Raw genomic sequence first — 23,112 nt, 5'->3', positions numbered from 1 at the left:
AAGGTGGAGCTGTGAACACTGCAGTCTGTTGATTGGTCAATAGAGGACGGTCACTCTGCTCAGGGCTGAGTTGTGGCTGGTTTTGAGGCTCATGTAACCACTGTTGGTAGACTGTAACCATAAAATGAAAGGAGATTTTGTTGCCTCTTGCAGCAGCTGGAGTCTGAGAAAAAAGTAACTTAATTCACTGGGCTGACTGCCGGCGACTTTTAAGGTGGAATGTTTACTTGTAATGTTACTGCATTACTGTGCATGAGCTGACGACATGAATCCATCAGCACACCTTAAATTTCACTGTGACAACTCTGACCATAGTTTTTATATGACGAACACTTTTAGTAATGAGTGGATCTTCAAGCGTTTATATACAATAATTTCGACCGAGTTATGTGAACGGCATATCTTCTAATCCTCACTAGGAGGGGGGAAAAAGCATGGCAGAGCATTGTTCCTGTGGGCTCCAGCAACACTAAACCTCTGAGCTTGCCTTACAAGAACTAACTGCACAAACTTGCTATTTTTAAATATTCCATCGAGAGACTCTCACTGCAGCCTGTTGTATTTTGTTCAGTCTTGTTCTGTGGACAATAAACGAGATGCAGTCTTCCCTCACCGGTCGCTGATGAGGAAATACAGTGAGCGCAGGACAAGGCAGTGAGTGACAACAACCCCGCCCACATTTAAGGGTACTGTTTGCGGTGGAAACGCCAGGGTCTAGATACCATGTGTGAAGGGTTACTTTTGGTTCCAAAGGTACCATACCAAAAGTGTTTGGTGGAAACGCTTTTCTATCCAACCCTGTCTCCTAGAAGTTATATTTTTTAATTACTAGACTGTATTCATAATTCATAATTGCCTGGAATATACTAAGGGACAACATTATTTTAAGTTAATCAAACACTACATGTACGGACCACGCTGGATTTTCAGAGAGGAGATTTGTACGTATACATGCATACACCTTTTCTCACACATAAAATGGTATTTATAAAGGAAGACTGTGTGGTGAAAATGTGCAGACCTCACATAGATTTCCAGATTGTCTCCCAATGTCACTGATTGTGTTACTATTTTTCCAGCCAAACAAGTGTGGCACACTCTGGCTCCATATGCAGTTCTTTTATTTTGATGACGACATTTCGACCTTTCGACAATCGACAATCAGTTGTTGATTGTTGATCTCAAAAAGGGCCCAAAGGCCGGAACATCGTCATCAAAATAAGAACTGTATATGGAGCCAGAGTCTGTAACACTTGTTTTCTATAATCAAGTCTACTGCCAGTCATCAGCACTTCGTTATAATTCTTGGTGTTCATTAGTTTTATATTTGATTATTTAGCAGGCTCCACCGTTATCTGTAAAATGTTAATCAAAGGTGCTTTTACATTCTAAATTTTGAATTACTTATGAGTGATGATTTTTTTTTAAAAAAAATATATACATCCACATCCCTGTGTGTTATCATTTGTTATCCTGAATTGTGAAGCACTTTGTAAAGAAAGTTTAATGTGAGCACAATGAATGAATCAATAATCATTGACATTTAATGACAATAATGATCAAGATTTTACCAGCAATGACAGTCTGCATAAATGCGGTGAATTAGTGGTGCTGTCTTTACTGTACTTCTCACTGACAGGTCTAATGAATGGTGGAGGGGTACAAGTCCTGATAAGCAAATGGATGGAGCCAACGGTGGGTTTGGATATGAGGCTTGTGCCCGTGCACCCAGCACCTCAATGACTGAAATTTATAAAACAGAATCAGGCGTACGCACAGCTTTATAAATCTAATGAAAATACTGTGGGTGCATATTTCTGCATTTGTGCGTACACAGTACACAGTTTTAGTCGTGAATCTACACAGAAAAGGTTATGGAAAGATCTGATTTTGGTTAAATGTTAATAATAATGGTAACAATGTTAAAGTAATGCTGTGGTAGCTACAAGTGGATACTGCATTGCAAGACTGCCTATTTGGGTGGAAAACAAATGAATTACATTGTTAGTGAACATTTTGCTGATGTGTTCAGCATCAACATTTATGTGGACTTATGAACGTTGTATTTAAATGTTATTTGAAGGAGACAGAGCTGCTCTGCATTGCTACCTATGGGGGCACACTACTTCCTGTAGTGACACTAAACATTGCAACAAGCATGGAGTCCACAGGGTAACTGACTGCACAATATTATTTTATTTTGGGAAAAATGAAACAGTGATTCCAGAGAGAAGCAGACAGAGCTGATCGCCACAAAAGACAATGAATATAAAGGGAAACTCTGCTGATATTGAACCAGCTGTGTGGCATCACAGTGTGTGCAGATGAACAGTGTTTGGCCTGGGTGCCGCTGCCAGCACCTGGACCTCTGCTGCCAGACGGGCAGGGATCTCCAGGGGAAGTCAAACAACTTTCATCTGTGCACAATGTGATGACACAGAGCTGGTTGAATATGAGCAGAGTTTACCTGCTTCCCTTCACTGGTTCCTGTACAGCAGGGTCGGTCTTTTTTTCACTGTTATAATCATTAAAAAGAAAAAGCAGCATGTCTGGTCGGAGCCGGCCCGATGCTACATTAGGATTGGCCAGTGTGCATATGGGAGCGGGACTTAGCGAAGGGTTTGGGTTTGTCCAATATAGACCTAATTCCAGGGAATACTGGACTGAACTGGGACTATTTCTTCATGAACATGAGTTTATACAAAGAGTTCATGAAGCAGGGCACAGTCACTCTCCCTGGCTATTTTCCAGGTAATAAATCTAGCTCATAACTCCCCGTAAAATTGGGGGATATGGCTGATTTATGTTTTCTTTTAAATATTTAGCAAATACGGATGTTTAACTCTTCATGTAACCCTGGCAGAACGGTAAGAGGAGGAAAACCTGACTTGGGAGTGTTAATACATTACTTAAGGATGGTTTCCCCCATTGTTAGCATTTTAGTTACACAATTTAATAACATGATTAGCTGCTGTTATTGTTACAAATATCTGTATGTAAGAAATTTAGAAAAACGTATATCATCAGCCTCATCCCTAAAGGTTAGTTTAAGTCGTCAAGGAAAGGATGCAACATATGCAATGTCCTCCCAAGTGACAAAAAACAAGTGTGTGTGTGTGTGTGTGTGTGTGTGTGTGTGTAATAGTGGGGGGATGCAGGAGGGAGTGAGGCAAAACAGTCACATGCACAACAGACTGTCAAGTAAGAACTCCCCGCTGCCTCTGTCTCTTCTTCTCTCTCTCTTCCTCTTGACTCCTTCCATCCTCCTCCTCCTCTTCCTCCTCCAGCATGCCTGTCCTCTCCAACCCCCCTCCTGCTCCTTGTTTTATATCAACTTGAACTATTCATGCATTTAATTTCTAATGATACACGTAGAGCGCGCTCTCTCCCTCCCTCTCTGTCTTTGTCCCCCCCCCCCCTCCTCCTCCTCCTCCTCTTTCCTCTCTCCAGTTCCTGCTCCTCTCTTCGCCACCTGTTAGTTAGTCTCCCTCTCCTCTCCGCGCTGGAATCCCCTCTTTTTTTATGAGGAGTTTCACACTCGCGCTATCAGTGAGGTAAGTCCACATTTTTTATTCTTTTATTTTGAAATGCAGGCTGGTTGAATCTGCTGCAAAGTGATTGTGATTTTTTTCCCAATTTTTTTATTTCTCCGCATGAAATACACCTTTATGTTTTATGCTATGAAAAAATGTTTTCTGTCCTCCTCCCTCGCCCTCCATCACTATCATTCTATCCTCACTTTACTCGTCTGTTTGGTTCGCGTCTGTTTTTTCTTCTGCATCAGAGAATAAGAGCAGATGCAGTAGAGACTAGACAGAGACGGACACATTTATTCTGCATCTTCTTCACACGGCAGACAGGTGCAACACGTGGCAGACTGTTCTTGTACCTTTTTACTTGCTCCTTCACTTTTCTTTCACACCTTCTAACACACACTGTCACATGACACACACACACCGCCACTCACACACTCAGTGAAGTTTACTCGTCCCTGGCTGCCTGAAAATAACCAGGGCTCTAATTGACAAGCGCCCACTGTCACTGTGGTTAGCAAAAAACGATGTGCCGACTGTCGAGCTCTAATGAGTAGCTACAGTGTGCGGCACTGTACTATACCATCTGCCTGTCAGCCAGCAGCTTGTTATTTAAAGGTGAACGGAGCCCGCCGCAGGGGCCCCATTGTATGTAGGACACAAGAGAAGAAGAAAACCAGCCAAGAGAGAGCAGGCGAGAGACGGAGAGGGGGAATCGAGATCCTAACACACCTACAGGTGGAATAATGGTGTCTGAGAAAGTGAGATAATGGCAGAGATGGAGAGGGCAGAAGAAGAAAGGAGATGGAATTTAAAGGTGGAGATGAGAAGGTAGAGAATGGAGGGTTGACAGAGGGAGTGCCCATGCTTGTGATATGACTCTAATTTAAAGTGAAGGAGCTAAAAGAGGAGGGGGGGTGGTCGCATGCTGCACAAAGATATTCCTGACTCCCAGCTTCATTCCTCCCTCTCAAACCTATTTAACATCAGGAATATATGTGCAGCGGGGCCACGCATGAAATACCGTATGCGGTTGCATAAGTGGCAGCCACGGGGCTACTGTATGTACGGCTGGCAAGTTGTGCCGCGATTAAATTATAGCTTATAAGAATTATGTAAAGTAGTTAAAGCGTGTGGTCCGAGGGTAAGAGTCGTGTGTGTAAACAAGCTTTAACGCGTAAAGAAGAAAACAATAAAAAAAACCTGTGAAGTGTGAGGTAAAATCTCTACCTTGTTATTTTGAGTGTGAGCAGCAACAAGATGATGATGAAAAGAGAAGATGAGAGAGAGGTTCCAGCTGGCAGCATGAGAGCGATCAATCATGAGCTCCCCGTGAGCTTCTGCTTCCCTGCGAGGGGAGAGCCACCAGGCCTCCGGGCTGTACGACTGCTGGTGGTGGTGGTGGTCGGACAGCTTCAGCTTACGGCCACATTTGCCAGGACTGGGAGGCGACTGACTGCGCACATTATATCAACAGACAGTCGCTCACAAGCCTGCAACAGCTGCATAGTGCGTGTGTGTGTGTGTGTGTGTGTGTGTGTGTGTGTGTGCAGAGAGAGATGAATTAATGATCTGACGGAAGTGTATCTGCATTTATGTTTGATGGCATTCCTTTGTGAATGCATTTGTGTGTGCTTTGAAGGATTATATGCAACTCAGAAGAGCCGCTGATCATTATTATCCACTCATCCAAGTTAATTAATCTCTTAATCAATCCTGGCTGTAATCACCCTCATCACTGGGAGTTTCATTACCTTGTTTTCACCTTCTCATTCTTCTTAATGTCGGGCAATCTTCCCTTTAATTTAAGATTATTTTGCTGTTGTTTTATTGTTGTGCCAGGCTGAAATGATTTACTGTAGCTGTGATGAGCACCGGTTTGTCTCCATATTTGTAAGAACTGTGGTTGTAATGAGAATCACAGAGTCTTGTCCCAAAGTGCAGGAGCCTGACGTTATCTCCGCGCCACTTAATTGAGCAGCGATGAACTCTGACCGCTTGTTCTGCGCTTCAGAAGTCATCAATTTTCTCACTGTGGTCCTCAGTGGCACCAAAATGGCTGCTGCTGATTTTAAAAAAAAAGGCAGGAGGTCCATTATGTTCCGCTCCGGAGCCAGTGGTGTGTCAAAGTCCCCCTCAGTCAATCGAGTGGAGGAAGTTTTCAGGCTGGCACACGCTGCGGCGCGGGTTCAGAAGTTTGTTTCATCTCCAGCCAAGGAAAAGCTGGATCGCCCGCTGTTGCGCTCACAGCAGGGAGACTGGACCGTACATGACAAATGACCCTCGCTGCCAGTAAATCTGCTGAAGGTCAACAGTCAGAGGCAACAATTTCATTGACACTCTCCGCCAGGACGTCATTGGTCATATTAACTTTATGCTGCAGGAAGTGGCGACTGAAGGGTCTGAAATTAATCTGTTTACTGGTCTTGATCCCACAAACAGAAGGAAGGGGAAGAGGAATAAATACAGCTCTTATGACCATTTCAACGAGCAGACGAACTACACTGAACAAAAATATTAATGACATTTGTTTTTGCTCCCGTTTGTCACAAGTTTCTCTCAAATGTTGGTCACAAAAATCTGTTAGTGAGCACTTCTTTTCCAAGATAATCCATCCACCTGAGGCATATGAAGATGTTGATTAAACAGCACAATTGCGACACAGGTGTGCCTTGGAATGCTCACAATAAAAGGCCACTCTGCAGTTTTATCACATCACAAAGCCACAGATGTCGTACGTTTCAAGGGAGTGTGCCGTTGGCATGCTGACTGCATGAATGTCCACCAGAGCTGTTGCCTTTAAACTGAGAGTTTGTGTCACTACTATCCGCCGTCTCCAATGTATTTTCCGAGAATTTGGCAGTGTATTCAACCAGCTTGATAACCACACCTTCACATACAGCTTCCTCACCTGCAGGACCAGCCAAATGAACATCTAATGCCACAACTGGATTACACATCTGAAGAATTTCTGCACAAACCATCAGAAACCATCTCAGGGAAGCTCATCTGCATGATCTGCATCTGCAGTTCATACACTGCCTGAATACTCATCAGACGTGTCACCCACTGAGCATGTTTGGGATGCTCTGGATGGGTGTGCATGACAGTGTGCTCTAATGCCTGCCAATATCCTGCAGCTTCACACAGCCATTGATGGGGACCGGACCAACATCCCACAGGCCACAATCAACAACCTGATCAGCTCGGTGTGAAGGAGATGTGTCGCACTGCATGAGGCAGATGGTGTCACACCAAGATACTGTCTGATATCTGTAGTGCAAGTCATATTAAATCCTAATAAATTAAATTTTTCAAGATGAAACTGCACATTTTAGTGTGGCCTTATTATTATGACCATCCCATGGCACGCCACCTCGGTGATCTTCAGAAGTCAAACATGTCAGGTGGATGGATTAAAACAGCAGTCCTCATCGACACACAGTTTAACAAGATTTTAACCAAAATTTGGGAGGGAGAAGCCTTTTTGAGCATAGACAAAGCTAAGATCTTTAATTTAAAATTGTATAAATTGGGAGGAAAAAAACCAAATGTTCCATTTAAACTTTTGTTCCGTGTAAAAGAACAGGTAGAGAACACCTAACTGAACTGGTCATTTCTTTCTCCAGAGATATCAGGCTTCGTATGTGGGTCTCTGTGTGAATTTCAGGGTAATCGCCGTGAAGCGTAGCCAAATCTAGACAGCTTTCAAATTATTATTTTTGTTGCCTTTGACCGATTTTTTCTCAAGGATCTGTCTGATAGAAGGAGAGTCAATCATGGACATACGACACATTTCATCCACACATATCCAGCCTCAAGCCTCTTTAGTTTGTTCTCACTTGTCGCCTGCGGCTGTCCACAATTCAAATCCACTTTTGGTTGTTTAGCCACTGCGGGGCTACAGCCATCCTCTGCGGCGCTGAGGGCTCACCTTTGGTGGGGTGTGTTTCCAAGAGTTTCACGTTGTTGTTGTGTTGTTGTAGGAGGTGTTTCAGGAGGTTTGAGGCTGTGTTTTCACAGTGGAAAGAGTCTTAGCACCACTACCTGGAACAACAATGCTCTTGTCATCATCAAAGTAACAGGAACATTTCCAAGTAAGCTTTTTGGTCTTTCAAGCTTGCTGCTTTGTGACGTGCATGCGTGACCGTAATGAAAATGAATCCGGTGACATGATTGATTGTTGGATTTCAAATCATTAGGTGCGGTGACAACAGAAGTAAGGTCCATTCATTCATTACATCCCGGACAGGTTGCCAGACTATCACAGGGCTGGCACATAGAGACAGACAACCATTCACACTCACATTCACACCTATGAGAAATTCAGAGTCACCAATTAACCTGCATGTCTTTGGACTGTGGGAGGAAGCCAAGTACCCAGAGAAAACCCATGCTGACACAGAGAGAACATGCAAACTCCCTCACCCCATGTTTTTGAAGCAGGACATTCTTGCTGTGAGGCAACGATGCTAATCAATGCCAAAAAAAAAGGTTGTGATAAGTATGTTTTCTTGAAGTAATGGTTATATTATTACTGAAATTTTATTGGTAATTTGTTACACTACTCCTTAGTGGGTAAAGTACTATTACTGTTATGCATTACTTGTGTCGAGTCACTTGTGATGTGTTACTGCCTGACACTGGGAGCAGGTTAGTTCAGCATAAAAAATGGCAAAAGGGAAAGGCTCTGGACAAGGGAAACAAAATCCACCTACCAATACTTCTGCATTTTGCTAATTAACATGTTATGCTTCGTTGGTATAATCTTTACAGAGTGTAAAAATGACATGGGACTATTTCTCAGCACAGTAACTGTTAATTAGTGGTTATTAATTAGCTGTCTGTCCCTATAGATTTTTAATTGGTATCATCACTCTCTGCAGGAGAGCAAATAAGTGAATGTTGAACTGCTCCTTTAATATGGAGGCAGGTTTGAGATCATCCTTCTGTTCCCTCCGTCTGTCGGTGAGGATTATTTTACGTCACTAGCATCAAGTCAATATGACCACTATTCCTAAATATTTCTTTAAACGTTGCTCTCTGAGCCCGGGTATTTTTGTCATTTTGACATTTCTAAACACAGCAGTCAAATTACAGACAACACAGCGGCAGCGCAAATACTCACAGTGCAAATATTCACTTCTCAGTTTCAATCGATTAATGCAGAGAGAGCAGAAGGTAGTCCAGGGGGGGCGACTGGCGAGGGGGGGGGGTTTGTTCAGTATTGAGGACAGAACGCCCCCTCAAGGCCTGCTGTCTTTAGAAAACAAAAGCTGTGAGAGATTTGTAATCCACCCCCCTCTTTTTTATTTCGGGAAGAGAACAGCAGACACATCAGCCTCGTGGTCAACTCCACTCCCAGCTACCACAACTTTATATAATAATAACCGGGACTCTTCCCTCCATCCGAGCACTCTGAAGAGTGTTCCAACCAGTAAAGACCTCATCCCGTAATTACCTGCCTGTCTGTGGAGGATTGTTAAGCACTTCAGATAACGTGTGCCTCTGCGGCTCACACACACACACACACACACACACACACACACACACACACGTACTGCCATTTCTTAGAGGATGATTAGGATTCGGGGGAGACCCCTATTGTCCGTTATCCTTTATTCTTGCTGATAGGCTTGAGATTATTCAGATGCATTCAATTGAAATGCAAATTTGTGCACATCCTCTGCTGTATTTTGTCATCTTATGAGTAATGTCTTTCTTTTAAAGGAGTTCTAATTATGTTGAAAGAGGTTTCAGTGCGAGAGCTGTTTGAGATAAACGCTTCCTATCACAAGTTCTCCTTGACTGTACGGAAAATGAGAAACTTCTTTTAGGTGTGATGATATCTCAGTGATGGCCAGACACAAGATCCTATTTACCACCAGCCATCTCACTTAGCTCACCTTGTTTTGCTTGGAGGTGAAATTGAGAACAACAGCTCATATCTGTGGATCAATGTCTTCGCTCCGTCTTCAGCCGAACGCATTCTGAAATTCCAATTACTGTATCGCCTATCAAGTTATGTGATTTTTCTCTCCCTCCATCAATCTCTGTCTCTTCCCCTGCAGCCCTATGACTGTCCGTAAAGGAAAACGTTTAGCCATCTCCATCCAGGAGCACATGGCCATCGACGTATGCCCGGGCCCAATCCGCCCCATCCGTCAAATCTCTGCCTACTTCCCTCGCCTGTCACCCACTTCCTCCTTCTCCGAGCCGCTCTCGCCAAATCAGGTGGCAGCTCCCACCACGCTCAGCCCTGGCAGTGCGGGCCAAGGTGGAGGGGCCACCGGGGGAGGAGGGAGCAGCAGTCTGCTGTCACCAGGAGTGGCGGGCGGAGGGGGCTCATTGTCAGCCATGAGCAGCATGGACACCTCCATCGAGATCGACAGCTGTGACAGCGATGATAACAGTGAGTCACCTGAAAGTAACGAGCTGGTTTCACTGAAGCTGCTCGAGCCCAAGAATAGAAATGAACCCAACACAGATGTGGGTTTGGGACAAAAGGCCTGGAATGATTCAAAGAAATCAAAGTTGACCCTTTGCTAAAGTGTTGCTGCTACACCTGTCAAGCTTTCTGTTCTCACACTGCACATATACTGTTTACAGTGACGACAGGGGTGGATTAACCATCGAAATTCTTTGCAATCTTTGAAACATGGGTCTTTGACTTCACACAGATGCAAAACAAAAGCAGGCTACTCATTTATAACAGACGAGAGCTGACTATCACTAGCAGATTCTACCAGCTGATAGCTAGCTAACGTAAGATAATGCTTGTGCTAAAATTTAAAGGGATAGTTTGGATCTTTCAAAGCGAGGCTGTATGAGGTACTTATCCATAGCCAGTGAATTACATACAGTAGATGTCAGTTAGCACTCTTCCAGTATGGAGAAGCAGACATGGAGGCTAAACAATGTACTGCTGTGGACGGGAACAGCAGCAAAACATATCCTAGCTACGTTCGGCGAAGGTTCTCAGTCATCCAGGTCATGATAATCTTAAGTGCTATATCGTAGGCAACTGGACTTACTTGAGTTTCTTGAAGACATTTCACCTCTCATCTCTCATCCAAGAAGCCTCTTCTTCAGAACTACAGAAGCCTCTTGGATGAGAGCCGAAATGTCTTCAAGAAACTTGCAAGTCAAGTTGCAAATGATATAGCACTTAAGATATTGTAGCCACATTAAAACATCAATATCAGTTTACATGTATGCTTTATTTAGAAAATTTAACTGCTTTACCTTGAGGTCAGAAAGCAATTTCAGACGGGGAAATGAAGCTGTTATACTGCTCTCTTCAAAAGCTGACCTGATTGAGAAAAGGCTTTAGAATCTTACAGGACGCAAACAGCGCTCTCTCGGGTGAAAGTCGGTGTTTGTTGGACCCAACCAAAACCCCTTCCGCCTACCCCACTCGGCTTTTCGGCGCCTTAAGTTTAGTCCATGTCCCGCTGCATTTCCCCCTGGCACTGCCGAGCGGCATTAAAGTATAACGGCAACTGGCTGCGTATCTTCCCAATGTTAAAGGATGCCTTTCTTCTTTGGTTTCTGATGCCGCAAGTCACTGCGTAAGCGACAGATTTCAACGACTTCACAGTGAGACTGTGCTGTTTGATGAAAGCATAGATTGGAAACTGATACTGGTAATAGTTTCTCTGTCTGAGAGAAGGAAAAAGCAGTAAAAAATACTCTTAATATAGCATACACTTAAACTGTTACAGATTCTTTTAGGTGGGACTTTTTTTTAGGTGGCTAAAATACATTCTGCTGCTGCCTCTGTCCACAGCAGTACATTGCTTGTCTTCTATGTCAGCACTCCCACCGCTTCCCCAAAGTGAGGGCGTGCTGACTGACATAGACAGTAGACCTAGGTAATACACTGACAATGGATAAGTACCTCATACAACCCCACCTCAAAAAAATCTGAACTCTCTCTTTAATGAGATGGTTTAAAGACAGCTGCTTTAAAGTGTTTTCCATTTCATTTGTTTTGACAGGAGAACCCTGTAAATGTGGTCTTAAAAGAACAGTACAACATTGTGGGAATTACACTTATTTGCTTCCATGCTGAGAGTAATATGAGTGGATTGATACCCCTCTCATATCTGAGTGTCATTACGCTTCTAATCTAACTCTCAGCATGAAAGTGAATGTCATTTTCACTATGTTAAAATGTCCTTCTGAGTGTCTACAATGTGTTAGAAAGTTTTCCCTGATTGTCCTTATGTTTTTTTCCCTGCCATCGTTCTCATCAGCTGAAAAGCAATTACCAAAAGAACTGAAGCATTTTTATCTACTGCCTTCCAGCCTCCTTGGGGACGTTAGAGTTTGATCTACTGTACGAGAGAGCTACCAGTTCCTTACACTGCACCGTCCTGAGAGCAAAGGTAAATACTGTCCTCTAAAAACGCCACTGGAGCCAACACAGGTAGTTTGTCTAGTCGCAGTGGGGAGTAAATATTTCATTTACCTCTGTATTGGTCATATTTGTGTGTTCAACAGGTGACGCAAAAAAAGCATTTTTCTATCGCTATCCTGTAAATAAAAACAAAACAGTGTACTGAAACGGTGTACTGAAGACCCAAATGTCTGAAAGGCAAAGGCAGATGTCATATTTTTCATTTAAAGATAACACACAATGACTGGGCAGCTCACTCAGGATTTTTAACTACATTCAGAGTGCCTCGAATGCATTTTTGGACTGCCTGCATGTGCTGGTCTTTTACACCAAGTGAGCTGCGAGTTGATGTTTTTTATCTCTATGTGACTATTTGCCCATTCCTTGAAGAGCAACTCATTTTTTTAACAACCAACTACACAGAGCCTTAAACCTGTGCAGCACTCCCTATCTTTTCTCTCATATTTTTCATTATTCGCCTTTGAAAATGTAAAGTGCAAAATGGGTCGTTTGTGAGCAACAGGCACTTCACCAAAGTTTACACAGATGGATGTTTCAGTATGTCCTGCAACAAATGCAATCTTTGATTGATGTGTCAGATTTAAAGGGTTCTTACATCATCAGATATGACACGTATGACAAGCCAAGGTTGCAATTTGTTGCCATCTTGAGATGCCAAAATAGAGATGGCGAAGGCGGCGAGAAGGCATCTATACGTATGTAGGCATTTTGTGTGTAGAATTACATGTTGTCTTCATGATTAAATTGAACAAGATACGAAGCTCATTATGCCCAGGTGACTACCCATGCGTATATTGAGCTAAGGAAAAAAAAAAAAAAAACTGGGACCATTCTAGTGCATCTGATTAATAGCGTCAGCTGTGATTGATTATGGTTGCTCTCCAGGAGCAGGGTTGGAGACGCCTGATTAAGATTATGTCATTGGATGTGTAAGCGGCCTCGATCAGATGATATCCGTTGGGTGCCGACTGTACATGCTCTGTCTGCCATGCAAGCTACAGCTACCACAAGGAGGAGAAGACTAACAATCCGGATAGGAAGGCCACCAGATAAACTGAAGTGGCTTTTGAGCACTTCCTTTCTGCAGTTAATTGTGAGTTTCCAGCTGGCAACGGACATCAATATGCCGTGAGACGTGGGACTCCCAATGTCAGAAAGACATAAAATTTTGTTTGGAATGATGATATTTCAAATGTCTGACGTGGATGTTGTTGTGAGGATTTTGTTCTTCATACCTTATGCCTAAATGTCGTTATTCTACACCCAGATAACGTTGGCATGAGACGTTTTGCAGATGTTGGATTTTGGTTACCTAACAACACAACTTCAAACCAACAAAATATCAACATCATCTGTAGTTAGTATTCTACGTCAAATTGAAGTTGGCATTAGACGTCCTGACACTGAATTTTGGTCAGCTTAAGGCACAATCTAAGGGTGCTTTCAGACCTAGAGTTGTCTTGCTTTGGTCTGAATCAGAGACTCATTTTGTTACAAAGTTGTATAACTGCCTAGAGTTGATTTGTGTTCTAGCGGCAACATTTAGAAGCGAACCAGATCAAATGCCTTGTGTGAGAAAGCTGCTCTCGATTGGTCAGAATTTCCATGCGGGAAAAATCCAGGAAGTAAACAAAACGTTGACTTGTAAGATAAATGCGACACTTTCTAATATCAGAATAAAGGGACAACTATGCAGGTTGATTTTAGCGCTGGTCATCGTGGACTATATTGCTGTCATTGTTCATTTTAGTGAAACCATACAGTTTGAAAACGAGGCGCAGCTCCAACTACAAAACAATGCTTTGATGCATTGGATGTGCTGAATGTGCATATTAAGGCAGTACAGGAGGAGGTGCACATTAATAATCCTCCAGGACTGTAACATGCTCATGTTTAACCCAAACATCGCACCAGAGTTCGTTTGTAACCAGACTAAGACTACCTCTTCAAGAAGATTTGGGTGTGCACCACAGTGTAATTGCTGTGTTCACACCTGCCCAAATGAACCGTACTTAGGGGGCAAATGAACTTGAACCAAACCAAATAGGGCAGGTGTGAAAGCACTCTAAATACAACCAAACAAACATCTACAGATGCCGGTGGCCAGCTGTGTTGTTTGAGTTTCTGTATTCATTGCTCAGTACAGATCTAATAATGGGTAGTTGTTGATATAGAGTAACCCTCAAATCTTGTTAAATTAAACATGAAGACAACAAGGAAGGAACTTGTGACTAGACAAGATGCCAACTTATAGACACCTGACAATGAGACAATGAGTCCATATTGCCATTTTGGCATTGACTCTGGCTTGTCATACTTGCCATATATCAGATTCTACTTATGTTAGAGCACCTAAAGTTTGGTATAACATCAATCAAATACTGTATTTTTAGCCTCAAGTATAGAAATGTCCATGTGTATGTATTCTGGGGCCTGTCTGGGGCCTCAAAACCACACATTTTATACTGTTTTTCTATTTTCAAGGGCCAGTAATGTAAAATATGACATCTGCTTCTGCTTTTCAATCATTTACGTTGTGCACCATTTTGTCTGTGCCCCTAAGAAATTTTATGGCGCTAGAAGTTCTATGTCTGAAGATACTGAACCTTAAAAATGACTTCTCCCAAAGGACTTTTTTCAGGGGGAAAAAATGACATAATTCCCTGTGGCAGAACACAGTGCCATCCTCAAAATTCAGCCAGAATATTTTACACAGCACACAGAAAGTTTCAACACAATCTTAAATGTGAACAAAAACCTCTCTCTGATTTGACATGGACTAACCCTAAACTAAGACTATGAACATGGCACATGGAAACATTATACCTCCTACATCCAACTGCTCCAGCTTCAGGGTCCAGATTTCTCCTTAGTCATTAGCTCAAGGTCCACACAGTTAAATATCTTCAGTGTCATACTTGCGTTTGGCCATGTCGCCGAGCTAGTTTGCTGTCTCTTTCCAAGTAGCTGTCCATTAGTCACTCACTCTACAGCAGTAAGGGCACTTGAGAATAAAAGCTCTGTGCCAGAAATTCATTTTACTTAAAAATGAAGTGTGTTTTATACAAACTTGAATTCAGAATGGAGCTGTGACCAACTAGTTGGGAACCACTGTCCTACATCAACATGTTAGCATCGTCATTGTAAGCATGTTAGCATTTCCCTCATAGCATCACTATGCCTTAGTACAGCCTCAGAGAGCTTGTAGCATGGCTGCAAACTCTTAATCTGGTTTCCTTTTTATTTCTAACTCTAACTTAAAAGTTTTGTAACTGGGTGTAATCACTGCAAATCATAATAAAAGCCTGTCTTTCTAGATATACAATGAAACACAGCTGAACAGCTTTTTGTTTCACTAATGTAAGAGAAACAAATTAAAAAAGTTACAGACTCCAACTTTTAGATTAGGTATTTAAATTGGTAGTATATCCTCTGCACTAAATGGTTATCTGAAAGTAAAACTCCACCTCCTCCTCTCTACTGCTGTGCTTTAGATTTAATTTGAAAATGAACTCCTCACCTCTCTGTCTGGCAATCGTTTAACATTTCATTACTGGTGTTGGCAGTTTGCACAATGTTCTCAATCAATTATTTTATATCTCTCCCATCTCACTTCTCTGTATTAGGGTCTGAAGCCCATGGATTTCAACGGTTTGGCCGATCCTTATGTCAAGCTGCACCTGTTGCCAGGAGCCTGCAAGGTCTGATTTTATTATCAGGACATGGCTTTTTCCCTGCGTTCTTCTACAATTTAAAAGGACTTTGAGTAACCTGTTTGAGTTCACACTTTGTTCAGCTATAATATTGAGCTCCATCACCAAAGTGCATGTGCGGCTCGGTAAATCTGCCCTAAAACAAAATCACCTTGTCGCTCGCCAGTAAGAAGTTGTTTTTCCTTTGAGGTTTTTTTTTGCTGTTTGCAGCTCTGAGATTGTTTCCCGCTCCTCTCTGCTGTGATGCACAGGCCAATAAACTGAAAACCAAGACCGTTCGCAACACGCTGAACCCTGTGTGGAACGAGACGCTCACCTACTGTGGGATCACCGAGGAAGACATGTACCGCAAAACACTCAGGTAAATGTTTGCTTTATGTCTGGCTATTTCTGTCTCCTTCACTTCCTGCCTCTCTGCTCTGTCGAGTCCATCAGTACGCTGACTATTGCTTACAAAGGATTTCTTATCGTCTATCTCAATCACAGGCCTTTATCCTTTCTCTTCTCTCTCCTATCCTTTCTCTTCTCTCTCCTATCGCTGATCCTTTGATCCCCCTCTGTCACCTCACCTTCGTTCCTCCCCATCCTCACGTCTCTCCTGTCCACTGGAATCAGAAAAGATCTCCCCTCACTCTTTCTAAACCATCCCTTTTTTTGTCTTTCTTTCTGTCTGTCTCCCTGCCTTCCTCTCTTTCCAAGTCGCAGTGACAGATTGAGGTCAGACTAAGCACCACGGGGTGTTTTAATTTCATTGACCCCCTCCAGAGGTGACAAAAGCTGCGAATTGTCTCCGCCTGTGACTAAAACTTTGCCAGTGCGCACGTGGGCGTGGGATTTAAATAGGATCGACGGTTGATCTCTCGGGGGAAATCAGAGAAACTGGCCCTGCAACCGGCCTTCGACACTGTTAATTCAGCAGAGGAAGTTTAACCCAATGAAACATTTAAACATGTTGACTTCACACACTGCAATGCACTGACATTTGAAAATGTCAACAATATGACAATTTTATCACTTTTTTACATCCACGTAAATCTGGATTGTGTAATAGATGTAATAAAACAGTTAGGGTAAATTATGAAGTATTATTCCAACCCTTTACAGCCCTGACACACAAAGCCGATGGTCGGGTGTTGGTCACTGTTTGTGCCCTAGTTTTTTCGGTGCATCCTGAACTGTTAGCACTACTTGGCCCTTGTCAGCTTTATTTTGGCTGATTCAGCATGTTGAATCTGCACAGCAAAGCCCATCTGTGAATGAAATCCCCCTGACTGGCAACACAAGTTAGCGCATGGGAAGAGAAAAGGAAGTGAGGCAAGTAAACAAACAGCTTAAGTCAAAAGGACGTGAGATCGAAACAAACTTGTTGTATTAGGTATGTTTTTTTTTTTTTGGCATTGAACTCTTTAACAGAGATTACTGGTAACTATGTTTTTGTCCGCTAGCACACAGATTGTGCTGTAATTTGCTAACTGGCTAACTAGCGTCTTGAACCCATTTGTTGGTCTTCTTGTTTCCCTTTTTTAATGACGAATGCACACAACCGCTGCCTGCTGGTGTGAAGAGTTATTTCTCTCTTGCAGGCACAGAATGTATGTGATGGTTGGCTGCTGGCTGTCGACTTTTTGGCTAAGACACAGGCGACATTAGGCAGCACAAAAGTTGGCCTTCGTTGCCCCTAGCTCTTGGTGTCGATTTGTTGTGTCTGGGCCTTGACAGTTAACACCCCTCACACTTTTAATAAACAGCTGATGCAGATATCCATACATTTTAGAGTCAGTAGTTGTCTTGTAGTATGCTTTTTCTATGGCCATTAGTGGACTAGTCGCCCGCATGTTTAAGATTTTAATTTAATTATTAAATGATATATTTTGGGCGGGGCAACACAATGGTTTGAGTTCAAGGTGTGAGAAAGAATAGTATCAGTAACATTGTTAACACTGTGCTACATTACAGAGAAATACAAAACCGTACTAATGAACCTTCATTAATATAGGCCTATATTTTATCTACAAGTGCACGTCACACACTGAGCGAGCCACCTGTTAATGACGCTGTCGACAAAGCAGTAATGATTGTGCTAAGTGGCTAATGGGCATGTAGCTACTTACAAGTTTAAATTAAATTCCCACAGGGTCCAGTCATCTAGGTTTTGATTTATTTTGACGAGGCGCAGCTCCTAATAGGGTTTCACATTACTTTTTTTTTTTTTTGCATCTTAGCAACCAATGAAATTTTGCCGACTAATGACCTTTCTGATCGACTAACATTTGGTTGACCATTAGGGGGTAGCCCTAATTTGCACATCAATAATTTACTAAAACTGATGTTTTTGTCATGAGTACTTTCTCACAGATTACGCAGCAAAAAGGAATATACCTTTATTGTCAGAGCAAGGTTAATTTTTCAGAGCTTTCGCACCGTGAACAGAGGCATCCACCAATCATGTCATGCCTATACTTATGAGAACTATGAAAAAGCTTCATGGACACTCCGTAGTCTGAACCAAAATGGCAAACTTCACTGTCTTCAGCCTTGACAAAGGCAGCACAGCAGATCCACTTCTTCCATTCTTATCTTTCATAATAAAAGCCCTAAACATATATACTGCATGTCTGTTCACCCAAGGGAACTCAAATTTTGCTTAAGAGAAACTTAAGAGAAGCTCACAGCAGCTTCAGCTATACAGTAACCATACAGACTGACAGACACTGCTCTGGGTCAATAGGATCCTGGTAGTTGTTGCAAATTTTGCAAATCTATGCACATTTTATTGAACAGGTGCTGCAACTCTCGCAAATTTGCATCACTGATGACATGATTAGTTTTGATACTAAATATTCACAGGTGCATATTTTGCATTTTTGTGTCGTTTCTTCACACAACTCTGGTGCATAAGAAGTGATTTATAGTGCCTTAAAATTCAAGAGCCAGACTCCTTCTGGTGTATCTGCAAGCTTAAACAGCAGGGTTTCCTCTCAGACCTGCATTTTTTTTCAGAGTTTCAACACTTTCAATACAGGAAGAAATCCATCACCGTAAAGGGAGGTTTTCCAATTTCTCCACTGACAGCAGCTTCATTCGACCAGAACTCAACGTAACCACGAGATATGCCACTGTTTGAAAAAGGGCAAGGCTCTTTTTTACACCACTTTTTCTAAACTATAAAAAAGTGCAGCTCTGTTAATGTTTCTGCTTCAAACTTCAAACCAGCATCTGCACCAAACTGCAGCATGTCCACTGACAAATGGCCTCATGATGACAGTAAGTCATGATTTACCATCCTTATCATGTCTTTTATTTAAAGCTATAGTGCGTAACTTCTGTCGCCTCCTAGCGGATAATGCGTTACTACAACTAATAAGCCGGCGGCATTTCCATGTACACAGAGTAACACTTGCCTTTGTGGTAGGATCCACTTTTGAACCGTGTCTCGGCCGCTTCTCCACCATGTTGCTTTCTCTTTCTACCTGTGCTCTACCTCTTGCTATGACCTCTTCCTCCCCCTCCCTTCTTGTTGTGAGAAAGCATTTCCTGTGTGCCAGTGCGGGAATGTCGCCGGTTGACACGCATACTAAAAATGATATATATTGAAAAATACCGCGAGATGTTAGAGGAGCCGATCGGCTTAATCAGCATTGTGTCATCTCCTCTAGTAGTGGCTTGGGTGAAACAGACATTTACGGACCTGTAGAAGTTACGCACTATAGCTTTAATTCACAGCTGTCTGTAGGCTATTGGTCTGTCAACTTTTTCACTATATGGAACTGATTTATAGAAGTTTGGTGGGGGCAGAGCCCGGTCCAAAACTGTAGTAAAGTGCAATGTACCATACTGCAGCTAGTAAAACTTAATGTGGTTTTTGGTCATTACATCATTAATAACATAGGTCCATTTAAGCTAATTGTAATTCAATTCAATTCAATTCAATTTTATTTATAAAGCCCAATATCACAAATCACAATTTGCCTCACAGGGCTTTACAGCATACGACATCCCTCTGTCCTTATGACCCTCGCAGCGGATAAGGAAAAACGGGGAAAAAAACAGTAGAAACCTCAGGAAGAGCAACTGAGGAGGGATCCCTCTTCCAGGACGGACAGACGTGCAATAGATGTCGTACAGAACAGATCAGCATAACAAATTAACAGTAATCCACATGACACAATGAGACAGAGAAAGAGAGAGAGAGAGAGAGATGCAGGTAATGACAGTAGCTTACAACAACATTATTGAAAGTAATAATATTATAGTTATAGTTCTGGCTACTGCAGTACAATATGTTGAAAGTATGTATTAATATCTGGCAGTATACAAGTGTGACAATAGTCATATGTGTATAATAACAGTAGAAGTATGACTAATGACTAATGATGGCAGCAGCAGCAGGAGGCATCTGGCGGGACCACGGCAGCAGCACAACCACACACGTCACGCTGTCCAGGCACCGCTGCGATATGAGTTAATCTGAGAGACAGTGGAGCACAAAGGCTCCGGAGAAGAAGCCGAGTTAGTGACATCCAGAATGGGCGAGTTAGAAAGATGCAGTAATAGAATACGAGAGAGAGAGAGAGAGAGAGAGAGAGAGAGAGAGAGAGAGAGAGAAGGTGAGAAGGTGCCCGGTGTATTATAGCGGGGTCCTCCGGCAGAGTAGGCCTAAGTCAGCCTAACTAGGGGCTGGTACAGGGCAAGCCTGAGCCAGCCCTAACTATAAGCTTTATCAAAGAGGAAAGTCTTAAGTCTAGTCTTAAATGTGGAGACGGTGTCTGCCTCCCGGACCGTAACAGGAAGATGATTCCACAGGAGAGGAGCCTGATAGCTGAAGGCTCTGGCTCCTGATCTACTCTTGGAGACTTTAGGACCACGAGTAACCCTGCGTTCTCAGAGCGCAGTGTTCTGTGGGATAATATGGCACTATGAGCTCTCTAAGATATGACGGAGCTTGACCATTTAGAGCTTTATAAGTTAACAGTAGGATTTTAAATTCAATTCTGGATTTTACAGGGAGCCAGTGCAGAGAAGCTAAAACAGGAGAAATATGATCTCGTTTCTTAGTTCCTGTTAGTACACGTACTGCTGTATTCTGAATTAGCTGGAGAGTTTTTAAGGACTTACTAGAGCTACCTGATAACAGAGAGTTACAGTGATCCAGCCTAGAGGTAACAAAAGCATGGACCAATTTTTCTGCATCTTTTCGGGTCAGGATAGGCCTAATTTTCGCAATATTACGCAGATGAAAAAATGCAGTCCGTGAGGTTTGTTTTAAATGAGAATTAAAAGACAAATCTTGATCAAATATTACTCCGAGGTTTCTTACGGTAGTGCTAGAGGCCAGAGCAATGCCATCTAGAGAAACTATGTCATCAGATAAAGAGTCTCTGAGCTGTTTGGGGCCAAGAACAATAACTTCAGTTTTGTCTGAATTTAACATCAGGAAATTGGTGCTCATCCAGGTTTTTATGTCTTTAAGGCAGTTATGGAGTTTAGTTAATTGATTACTTTCTTCTGGCTTCATCGATAAATACAACTGTGTATCATCCGCATAACAATGGAAATTTATAGAGTGATTTCTAATGATGTTACCTAGAGGAAGCATATATAGAGTAAATAGGATTGGTCCGAGCACAGAACCTTGCGGAACTCCAAAACAAACTTTGGTACGTAAGGACGATTCATTATGAACGTGAACAAACTGAAAACGATCAGATAAATAAGATTTAAACCAGCTCAGTGCAGAACCTTTTAGGCCAATTAAGTGATCCAATCTCTGCAGTAGAATTTGATGGTCAATTGTGTCAAACGCCGCACTAAGATCTAATAAAACAAGTGCAGAGACAAGTCCTTTGTCTGAAGCAATCAGAAGGTCATTTGTAATTTTAACTAGAGCTGTCTCAGTGCTATGATGCACTCTAAATCCTGACTGAAATTCCTCAAATAGATTATTATCATGGAGAAAATCACACAGCTGGTCTGCGACTACTTTCTCAAGGATCTTTGACATAAAGGGAAGATTAGATATTGGTCTATAGTTGGCTAACACCTCTGGATCCAGGGTGGGCTTTTTTAGTAGAGGTTTAATTACAGCTACCTTAAAAGACTGTGGTACATAGCCTGTTAATAAGGATATATTGATCATATCTAATATATGAGTGTTAACTAAAGGAAAGACCTCCTTAAGTAGCCTAGTTGGGATGGGGTCTAAGAGACACGTTGATGATTTAGATGAAGAAATCACTGCGGTCAATTCTTGAAGAGAAATTGGGGAGAAGCAATCTAAATATATATTATGTTTTACAGCTGTGTTTGAGGTTAGATAGGTACTATCTGAGGACAGGAGGTCATGAATTTTGCCTCTAATAGTTAGAATTTTGTCATTAAAAAAGCTCATAAAATCATTACTGCTAAGGGCTAAAGGAATACAAGGCTCAATAGAGCTTTGACTCTCAGTCAGCCTGGCTACAGTGCTGAAAAGAAACCTGGGGTAGTTCTTATTGTCTTCTATTAATGCTGAGTAATAGTTTGCTCTGGCATTGCGGAGGCCCCTCTTATAAGTTTTGAGACTGTCTGTCCAGATTAAACGAGATTCTTCCAGTTTGGTTAATCGCCAATTCCTTTCAAATTTTCACGACACATAATTGTCACCACAACATAATTATAAATGTAACTTAGTGATATACAAAAATAATTTCTGCAACACCAAGACCCCACACGACCCCTGTGCCAGTCCCTGCAGGTGGTGGGCCTACAGGGTGGTGGCTCCATGTTAGTCATTTGGGATGAGCCCGACCGAGTCCCATGACCCAAGGCCCGGCCACTAGATGTTTGTTGGCGAGCTCCCCGCAGGTCTGGCTCCGGAGGGGGGCCTCGGAGTCCCCATACTGGGCAAGGTACTCTGGCCCTGAACGTGCCATTTCATCACCTCCTGGGCATGTCCCACTGGTAGGAGGCCCCGGGGCAGACCCAGAACACACAGGAGGGGTTACATATCTCATCTGGCCTGGGAACGCCTTGGGGTGCCCCAGGAGAAACTGGAAAGTGTTGCTGGGGAGAGGGACGTCTGGGGTGCTTTGCTAGGCCTGCTGCCCCTGCGACCCAATGTCTGAAAAGCGGTTGAAAATGGATGGATGGATGGATGGATGGATGGATGGATAGACAAACATGATTTCTTGGAGTAGGGGGGACAAAACTATGATCAACTTTTTGATGCATGTCTCTTAATTTTGAGTTATTAGACTAAAGTTTTACTTTATTTTCATTGTTGTCATATCTAACTTTTCACTCATTTTTTTCCCGGCAGAAATGATCTTCTGTAAGAGCGACTATATCGTCAACTGAGACATTTCAAAAAGCCTTTAAATTACACTGTGTCAAACAGTACCAGTGAACATCTTCAGTAGTTACGTCTGACATGGACATTTAAGTTGGTGACAGCTGGTGCTGATTA

General features: G+C 42.5%; 1 protein-coding gene across 1 annotated transcript in view; it reads left to right on the top strand.

Annotated features, from left to right (window-relative positions):
- The first annotated feature begins 3,449 nt into the window (after positions 1-3,449).
- LOC125881318 (double C2-like domain-containing protein alpha) overlaps positions 3,450-23,112 on the top strand; it is a 46,539-nt gene continuing 26,876 nt past the window's right edge. The window contains exons 1-5 of the mRNA XM_049564423.1: positions 3,450-3,554; positions 9,605-9,945; positions 11,844-11,923; positions 15,582-15,656; positions 15,920-16,029. Coding sequence (XP_049420380.1) covers positions 3,523-3,554; positions 9,605-9,945; positions 11,844-11,923; positions 15,582-15,656; positions 15,920-16,029 — 638 coding nt within the window. The 5' untranslated portion in view covers positions 3,450-3,522. The remainder of the gene's footprint in view (positions 3,555-9,604; positions 9,946-11,843; positions 11,924-15,581; positions 15,657-15,919; positions 16,030-23,112) is intronic.

Source organism: Epinephelus fuscoguttatus, linkage group LG20 (genome assembly GCF_011397635.1).
Source record: "Epinephelus fuscoguttatus linkage group LG20, E.fuscoguttatus.final_Chr_v1".
Taxonomy (NCBI): Eukaryota; Metazoa; Chordata; class Actinopteri; order Perciformes; family Serranidae; genus Epinephelus; species Epinephelus fuscoguttatus.
Note: the sequence above shows the minus strand (reverse complement) of the source record. Positions and strands in the feature narration are given on the sequence as shown.